The sequence below is a fragment of the Heterostelium album genome (genome assembly GCF_000004825.1).
Source record: "Heterostelium album PN500 unplaced genomic scaffold PPL_contig13, whole genome shotgun sequence".
In the NCBI taxonomy this organism is placed as follows: Eukaryota; Evosea; class Eumycetozoa; order Acytosteliales; family Acytosteliaceae; genus Heterostelium; species Heterostelium album.
The window spans coordinates 826605-836226 of NW_008805090.1; the positions used below are offsets into that span (position 1 = coordinate 826605).

At 29.7% G+C, this 9622-nt stretch overlaps 4 protein-coding genes and 1 non-coding gene across 5 annotated transcripts; 3 read left to right on the plus strand and 2 right to left on the minus strand.

Moving 5' to 3' along the window:
- Positions 1-132: 132 nt before the first annotated feature.
- On the minus strand, positions 133-1091 carry PPL_06117 (WKF domain-containing protein; the record flags this gene model as incomplete). Its single annotated transcript, XM_020576982.1, has 2 exons — positions 133-393; positions 483-1091. The coding sequence occupies 2 exons, from the start codon at positions 1089-1091 to the stop codon at positions 133-135; spliced, it is 870 nt and encodes a 289-aa protein (XP_020433394.1).
- Positions 1092-1450: 359 nt separating this feature from the next.
- PPL_06118 (uncharacterized protein) lies at positions 1451-3233 on the plus strand (the record flags this gene model as incomplete). The annotated part of the gene is made up of 6 exons (XM_020576983.1): positions 1451-1548; positions 1630-2095; positions 2195-2503; positions 2608-2728; positions 2801-2961; positions 3039-3233. The coding sequence occupies 6 exons, from the start codon at positions 1451-1453 to the stop codon at positions 3231-3233; spliced, it is 1350 nt and encodes a 449-aa protein (XP_020433395.1).
- Positions 3234-4496: 1263 nt separating this feature from the next.
- On the plus strand, positions 4497-6788 carry psiD (PA14 domain-containing protein; the record flags this gene model as incomplete). Its single annotated transcript, XM_020576984.1, has 5 exons — positions 4497-4587; positions 4670-4810; positions 4895-4981; positions 5592-6593; positions 6676-6788. The coding sequence occupies 5 exons, from the start codon at positions 4497-4499 to the stop codon at positions 6786-6788; spliced, it is 1434 nt and encodes a 477-aa protein (XP_020433396.1).
- Positions 6789-6931: 143 nt separating this feature from the next.
- Positions 6932-8496, minus strand: PPL_06120 (enoyl-CoA hydratase; the record flags this gene model as incomplete). Its single annotated transcript, XM_020576985.1, has 5 exons — positions 6932-7202; positions 7290-7729; positions 8065-8129; positions 8272-8291; positions 8374-8496. Coding segments are annotated over 5 exons (918 nt in total), but the record flags the coding sequence as incomplete, so codon positions are not given.
- PPL_06121 lies at positions 8186-8257 on the plus strand. The gene has a single exon. It is a non-coding gene; the product is annotated as a tRNA-Gln (tRNA).
- Positions 8497-9622: the final 1126 nt, after the last annotated feature.

The following is a 9622-nucleotide window of genomic DNA, read 5'->3' on the forward strand; positions in this document are numbered from 1 at the left end:
TACAGATTATTATTTATTTTTTTTCCCAAACTTTCTTTCTCATTATTATTTTATAATCATCAATTCCTAAAATTAAATAAAAAAAACAAATAAATGTAGATAGTAAATAATTATTATATTATAAAAGTTACTTTATTCATTGTCGCTGCTTAAATCATCGTCATCACTCTCATCGGCATTTGTCAATTTCTTTAGTAATCTCTTTGAACGCTTTTTCTTCCAAATCTGACTGATCACCTCTGGATCGGCATCGGTATCAGAGTCATCATCGATATCCTCATCGTCAATCTTTAACTTTGAATACTCTGTTGCCTCTTCCAATGTCTTGATTCTTGCTTGTCCTTTCAAATCCGACAAATATTCCAAAGCATATTGAAAGTATTTCTCTGGTACCTAATTAATTAATGTGATAATGTTAGTTTTTTTGTTAAATAAATAATTTGTTTATATTTTTATATATATATTTATTTATTAACACTTACTAAATCTCTACTATAAATATTTTGTAATAATAAAACTTGTATTTTCTTGTTGAATTTCCATGACGATCTATTTTGTTTCCAAGTGGATAGGTACTGACTGATTTCAGCACGTTTCTTGTGAGACTCTTGATCTTTCTGTAGTTTGGTGAGTTGATCTTTCTTGCCTTTCTTCTTTTCCAATTTCTCTTGCTCTAGCTTTTCAAACTCTTTCTCGATTGCCTGTTTCTGTTCTTCTTGTGTTTGTTTTACTTTTGCTTTCTTTTCTTTCTTTTCACTCAATTGTTTTTCTTTTAAAACTTTACTTTCTTCTGTTTCCGATTCTGATTCTGATGATGACTCTTCACTACTATCATCATCACTATCACTATCATCATCACTACTACTACTATTATTATCACTCTTTTCACTTTCACTATCTTCACTACTATCATTATCGACTTGTTTCTTTTTATTTACAACAACATTTTTAGTTGTTTTGGTTATAGTAGTTTGTTGCTCATCCTCTGATTCCTCCTCTGACGATTCATCTTTAACCTTTGATTTCTTTAATCTATCGTTATTCTCAATTTCATCTTCTTTTCTCTTTTTATTTATTTTATTATTAGCCATATTTAATATATTAAATCTATTCTTTTTATAAAACTGTAGTTTTATGCATAAAATCCTATTAATAATTCGTTCGTTTTGTGCACAAAAAACAAAATAAAAAATAATAAAAAAATAATAAAAATTAAAATAAATAAAATTTGAAATTAAATTAAATTTAAGATTGAATCTTCATTATTAAACTATTTTTTTTTTAATATTATCCAAACAATAATTATATAACCACATCAATTTAACAGGACAAAGCAAATACACCATTTTGACATTTCTCTTTTCACTTTTTACTTTTATATAAAATTTGTATTGAACATACTTTTCAAATTAGTTGTTTGTTTGTTAGTTAGGTTTTAATAATTATTAATATGGATACAAGTACATTAGTTAAAGAATTTAATTCTTTAATACGAAAGGCAAAGGAATCTGAAAGAGACAATATTCAAATATCATTAAATTTTTATAAGTATGTGTAGAAATGAAATATTGTTATGTTTGAAATTTAAAAGTTACTGATATTTGAATACCTGTTTGTATATATATATAGACAAGCATATAAATTATTACCAAATGCACCTAATCTATCGAAAAAGATAGAGTCACTCGAGAGGAAACTAGTAAAGATACAAGCAGAGCTATTAAAAGAGGATTGGGTACAGATAGAAGGAAATTCAATCGATATAAAAACTAGTGGTGGTGGTACTAGTAATGCACCTATTACATCATCACCAACTATATTCAATGACTCAAATACAAGTGATGGAATAGATGATTTCTCAATTAAACAAGAGGATGAAGATGATGATGATGATGAACAGAATAACAACAATAACAATAGCAACAACATGGGAGAAGAAGATTTAGATGATTTCATTAAAGTAGATGCTACCTCTATTGAAGATATAGATACACTCATCGATAAACTAAAGCTAATGGATATCGATGTTGCTCTTAAACTTTTACAACAGAATGACTTTTTTGTAATAAGATCAATGTGTAAACATGCTCAACAAGTAAGTAGAGATAGCAATTATATATGCATGTAGGTTGGTTGTAACGAATTATATTTATTAATATATGTTGTTCACAATCTTTTTAATGAACGTTTTTAGAGTGAAGATGTAAATTATATTTCAGAGATTGTATACTTTTTGAATGGAATAGGTAATCAGGTGGAAGGAGTGTTCTCACTGTTGGTTAGTGAGTTGGCATGGATCATACCGAATTGCTTTATGGTGGAGGAGACAAAGGCTGCACAGCATCTCTTGTTACTCGCTGCCATCTTTACACAGACAGGTCCACTTCCTGCTACAGAGTTGGCCAAACTCGATGAGACATTCCTCGATGAACTCATTGATCTTGGATTCAAATATTTAGATTACTACGATACCAAATGGTTAAATATATTTTATAATACATTGGTAATTAATTATCTAAATTTAAATTTAGAGAGAGAAAAGAAAAGAAAGAGATCAACTAATACAATCAACAACACTATTCATCTTTTTTATTACTTTAATAATAGCTCGCTTATCAATCACAAATCATTGTAAACGATGGATATTCACCATTGATTCATAAACTCTACACAATGCAAAAGGCACCAGAGTTGGGACCTGAATTGATTGCACTTTTAAATAGAGACAGTAAGTAGCGATATACCTTTTGAGCTTTTTCATAAGCTAACAAAATATTGTTATTATTATTATTTTTTGTAGAGTTTGATTATGGATTGATTGGACAGTCTTTATCACTGGTTAGTGATATCTTTAGTTATAGTACAGAGCATAAAGTATCATGTTTCTTTTATTCATCGGACATACCGATTATCATTGATATTCTAGTTAGAAATATTCATAATCTAAATGAACTGGATCCAGTAAGTAGCAAAACAAAAAAAAAAAAAAAATAGAAATAATAATACTGATTATCAATATTTATCTATGTAATATATAGTTGAGATGGCAATATTTAGATGTATTATATATTGTTTTATCACATGAGCATTTCCAACAAACACAGTACCACGTTGATGACATAATTACTGTTCTTACAGACATGTTGGACGAGGATTATGCCGAGAAAGATCCAAGAACTGCTTTGGTGTCTAGATCCATTTTGGATTTGATTCAACAACAAAGTTACCAATAAACTAAAAAAACAAATGAGTCAAATCGCATCATAATGATTATTTTACCCCTATATTTATATCATTTACCTTTAAGCTTTAAAAAAACTAAAAAGGGGTCTGAAATCATTCCACTCAAGCCGCAATAATCTTTCTTGAATTGTTTAAGGTAAGAGGGTACTGTTTGCAAATAAAACAACAAACTGTGAAATTTCACACTTTTTAGCATCTTTTCAAGAAATGATTGAACAAAAACAATCTGATTAGCTATATGCTACCGACTTTATAAGCATTTAAATGATCATTTTTTGGGAAATTGAATAAGTGGACATATGAGGTTATATACTCATTGTTTTGTGGTTATAGGATTTACCAAATATATATTTAACTTTAATAATTCACTCTTTTGAACTTTGAGTTACCAGTTTGTTTTTGTTTCATAAATGATTATTGGGGTAACAATTTATTCTTTTAAAATAACAACAGAACCCAAATAATCTAATCTCAACAGTAAGTTTGTTTGTAAACAACAATAACAAAAAACAACAACAAAAAACAAAAACAAAAAAAAAACAACACCATATGGATATGATGACTTGACCTTTTACTACATTAAACAAAGTTAATAGTCAACAAAAATAAATATCTTTGAAATAAATAATATTAGTCGGCAACCAATTAAAAAAAAACGATACAAAATGATTGAAGTGTGTGTTTTTGATTGAAGATAAGCAAACGCAAAACACAAAACCAGAATTTTGAAATGTTGTTTTTTTCGCCCAAAAGTTTTATGGGGTTTATTAATATTTTGGTCTTTTTAATTTCACCAACCGAAACTTTACTAAATATAATCACGATTCACATAATGACTATATGAATGAATAGTGTTGTTTTTGTTGCTTGTTGTTTTTTTCAAAGGATGAGAAATGAAAAGACACAATTTCATTGGGCATTGGAAATCAATAAACGAGGAGATGTTTGATGAGTGTGTGTTTTGGGGGTCCTTACTAACTTCTTATTACATGCATACATATATATATAAATAGAGTGTTTACCCATTACCGCAAATATCAAATCCACTCAACCTACCACCAAAAAGGTTTCAAAATTTCCACTAAAATCTTGTCATCTTTCTTATTATCTCTCAGAATTGAAGGTTCTAAACTATAGTTCCTAAAAACTATAAATAATCCAACTTTAATTAATTAATCATTCAAACAAATTAAATAAAAGACATTTAAATTAAACTATTCTTTATCTATTCAATACATACATATAATTTCAAAATGAAAGTTATCCTCTCTTTATTAGTCCTTTTGGTCATTGCCATCTGCGGAGTCCAATCTGTTTGCCCACCAAATACTGATACCAGAACTTGTAAGTAAAATTATGTTTAACTTTAAATGTATCTAAAGAAAACTTATTTATTAATTTAAATTCAAATACAACTATACAAAAGGCATCTGGTTCAATAACTTGGCTTGTAATGAAAACAAACCATGTCCAAACTATGGTCAAGAATGTTGTGCCAACAACTGTGAGTCTTTCTGTTTCCCATCATCACCAGTTACCTGTCCACCAAACACTGACACCAGAACTTGTAAGTCAAATGAACTATACATAAATAAAAATAGTAATAAAATGATCTATAATATTAATTTTAACATTATTTCAAAATTTTTAGGCATTTGGTTCAATGATACCGCCTGTAATGCTAACAAGGCCTGTCCAAATGGAAAGACCTGTTGTGCCAACAACTGTGAGACCTTCTGTATTTAAATCATTTTTCACATTCCAACAATAAACCTTTGTACATATCATGTTAGTACTATGATATCAAATTTATATATTAATAAAATATTGGTTTTTTTTAAAAAATGATTTGTCAAATTATGATTTAATGAGTACTATATGTTTCGCAAAATAAATACAATCTTATTGTAAATTACTTCAATCTAACACTTTTATTCATTTTCTCACAATTTTTGATTTTTATTAAGTTATATATATGAATGACACTAATTAAATTAAATAAAAAAAACAGGTGAAAATCACCACATACTTTGGAAAATGATAAACAAGTTGTGGTAAATAAATTTGCGAAAAACAATAAGATATATACTAAGTTATATATATATTGTATTATAGCAATATGTAGTTAAAAAAAACAATACAATACAATTAAAAAAAATTAATTTGGTTAATTTCATCATTGTGATTAAAAAATGATTAATACCAACAATGTTCAAAAAGGAAATTGAACAATTATTTCATTCCAACCATCTAATTAAAAAGATAGAAATTAGGGAATTTTAATTAATTAAAAGATAGAATGAAATTGTTAATTTTATTTATTCTTTCATTTATTGTTTTTATCAAAGCCGATTGCCCACCGAATATCGATACAAGATTTTGTTTCTATTTCGACCAATCGGCATGTAACGCCACCAATCCATGTGCACCTGGTCAGGATTGTTGCTCCGACAACTGTCGAACCTTTTGTTATCCAGCATTGCCAACGCCACCAAAATTCTGTCCTCAACCATCTTTCGATCAGCGTTTCTGCCGTTGGTTTGATGATCGTGCTTGCAATCTATACCGATCGTGTCCATTCAAAGATCAAATCTGTTGTGCCGATAAGTGTGTATCTTACTGCTACCCATCCCGTCAAATTCCACCACCACCCAAATGTCCAGTTATCAACGATCCAAGAGTCTGTATTTGGTTCAATGATTTAGCTTGCAATGCCTATCGCGCATGTCCAGCCGGACAAAGTTGTTGTAGAAATAACTGTGAATCATTCTGCTATGCAGATCCCATCAAACCAACACCACCACCAGGACCGAAATGTCCAGTGATCCAAGATGACAGAGTGTGTATTTGGTTTAATGATCTCGCATGCAATGCATCATTCCCATGTCAACAGGGTCAATCGTGTTGTAAGACCAATTGTGAATCATACTGCTATGGTGGACAGGTCACACCAACTCCATCACCAACCAACCCACCTTCAAAGTGTCCAGTAATCGAAAAAGATCCAATTTGTATTTGGTTCAATGATAAAGCTTGCAATGCATCACATGCCTGCCCAACAGGTCAAATCTGTTGTAAGAAGAACTGTGAATCCTATTGCCATGGAACACCACTACCCACCCCAGAATGCCCATCGATAGTCGACAACAGACTCTGTCTCTGGTTTAATGACCAAGCCTGCAATGCATCACATGCCTGTCCAACCGGTCAGACTTGCTGTAAGACCAAATGTGAATCATACTGCTTCGCAAGACCAAACCCAAATCCAGATCCAACTCCATCACCAACAAAACCAAAACCAACTCCATTACCAACTCCAAAATGTCCAAAGAATACTGATACTCGTCAATGTATGTATTATAAAAAAGAATATTCTTTTTATTGTTACTAACATGTTGTCTTGTTTTTTTTTTTTTAACTATATTATTTTAGGTATTTGGTTAAACACTGCTGCATGTACAACAAACGAACAGTGTGGTTCAGGTCGTGCATGTTGTGCTAACAACTGTGAGACTTTCTGTTACCCATCTGTTGGGGGTATCTAAAGAGTTTCAGTTTCATATTATCCTTCATCTTCTCATCTCTTCATTTTAATAATAAAACAATAAAGAGTAACTAATATCTTATAAGATAAATGACTATTATATTGATCAATTAATTATTTACAAAAGTATTGCAATTAAGATATCTATAATTTCGATTGAGGTAGAGTGAAACTACCATGTTTACCAACACCTGATTTGAATAGATTGGCACCGTTTAAACCTTCAGTCTTTAACGATTCATTTCCTAATCTGAATTCATTTCTTATAGCTTCGTCAAACGGTAGATCCCATTGTTGATATGCAGAGATCCTATCGGATCTCATACACATCTGAGGGAACGATGCAATTAACTTTGCCAAATCAATAGCGTGTTCCAATACCTTTCCTTTTGGTGCAATTCTATTTACCAATCCTCTATAGATGATGTTTGTGAGTTTATTAAAAAGTTGTAAGTTAATATATTAGTTGATTATGAATATAATAAATCAAAAACTAACTAACATTTCATGAGCTTCTTTTGTATCGACAGCACGACCCGTTAGGATTAGGTCGAGTGCACGTGATATTCCTATGAGTCGCGGAAGTCGAATTGTGCCGCCATCGATGAGAGGCACTCCGAATCGACGACAGAATACCCCAAAGACGGCGTCTTCTTCGGCGACGCGCATGTCACACCAGCATGCCAATTCGAGTCCGCCTGCCACACAGTATCCAGAGATCGCAGCAATCACCGGTTTCTTTAGAAGCATTCTACTCAATCCCATAGGCGCATCTCCATCTTCAGACAATCGATTTCTCGAGTCGGGCGATGTCATTGCTTTGAGATCGGCACCAGAACAAAACACATCGGTACCACCATACAATATTGCAACTTTGAATCGATCGTCATTGTCGATCCTCTGAAAGTGTTCTACTAACTTCTCTGCTGTGTGACGATCTACCTTTTTATTATAGTTTACAATATTTGATAATAATCAATAATTGATTCACAAAACATTACTCTCTCTATAATCATACAGCATTTTTTCTTTCGGGTCTATTAAGTGTTATTATTGCAATGCCTAGCTCACTAAAAGTTGAAAAATCTGCAACTACTTCTTGGCTCATTCTTCGTTAATTTACTAAGAATATAATTAATAATTATAACAAAATTTTATTAATTTAAAAGAATCTTTTTGTATGAAATTTTATGAGAATCAGGCTCTTACAATTGTCCAAAGATCTTCCCGATCTTTAAGATCTAAGAATTGGGGTTGGATGACTTGTTACAAATTACTGCTGAGATAAAGGAGATATCTTGATTTCTCGTATTTATTGTAACATAACTTATTAATTTGGTTTCTAGGAATTTTGATAAAATTCAAAAATATTTATTTTTTATGATTGAATCATCAAAATGCTCTGTCATATAATGGTTAGTATAGTGGACTCTGAATCCATTCATCTGAGTTCGAATCTCAGCAGAGCAAATTTTTAAACTTACCCTCCCCGCATGCCAAACTTCTTTTTAAAAAAGAAAAAATAATCAGACACATTTGTAGAAAAGTCATGGATATTTCAGTGAACACTCATAGAAATTCCAAGCCCAAGACTCTTTGGCCAAGTTGGTCCATTAGTAAGCCTTAGAGGACTTGGGTCGTGGGATCGATCCAATACTCCTAAATATAATAAATAAATACTCAACTCAAACAATACTCCTAAATATGACAAATTCTCTCAAATATAAATAATAAATTTTAAAATATTTAATTTAAAAATATTTAATATTTAATTAATATTTACAAACAAATATAATAAATAAAACATTTATCAAATAAATAATAAAGAAAATTCAATAATAAATAAAATGTTTAAACACAGTTATAAAGAATAATTGTTAAATAATCTAAATTTATTTATTTTAATGTTTATTTTCAGTGGCAGTGCATGCACATCTGTGGTGTTGTCAATATACTCAAAGGTTTATATTTGGGTATTGTTGGCAACATGCTAAATATGGAAAAAAGAAAAACAGAAAATAGATTCGAATTAGCTTAAATATTTATTAAAAAAAGAATTAACATACCATTAATATGAGAGGTTGCACAATGTCCAACCTTTTTGTTTGATAATGAAATTGTGAAACATTCACATAAATTACATTCGAATCTGCTGGTGAGACGCGAAAAAGTAAAATATGTAATTAATGTTGAAAATTTATTTTTTTTATTTTCTAATATTTTGTTGAAAATATAATCTTCCAAATCAGTGATATAAATCATAAGATTCCTCTTTAAATTAAGTTGGAATTGATTTATATGGATGATGTTGTTGTTTATGTTGTTGTTATTGCTGTTGTTATTGATTTCATATGTGAGATCAATGATTTCTTCTGTATACTTGTTTTCCTTTGTTAAATCAATTATAATCTTCATTCTTAATATAAATTGTTTTTTCTATACAAAAATGAAAATATGATTTGCTATTTATATTAAATTCTATACTATCAAAGTAATGAATGAGTTTACAGTAAAAAATAATATTTTACAATATTATATAAAAAGTTAAAAAAGTTAAAAAGATTACAAAATATATTATTCAAAAAATAAAGTTTTACAACAAAAGATAATTAAAATGATCAGAAAATAGTTATTTTTGAAAATTCTGTAAGTTAACATGAGATAGAGTTCTAAATAGTTTTGTAAACAAGTATATATCCACATTAAATTGTGAACAAATACTCAAGCAAATCATATAAAATAAACAAGAAGTGTGAGTAATGTTTATAAACACTGAGAAAAAAAAATTGAAAAGAAGAGAGAGAATATATATATATATATATGGTTGAAATAGGT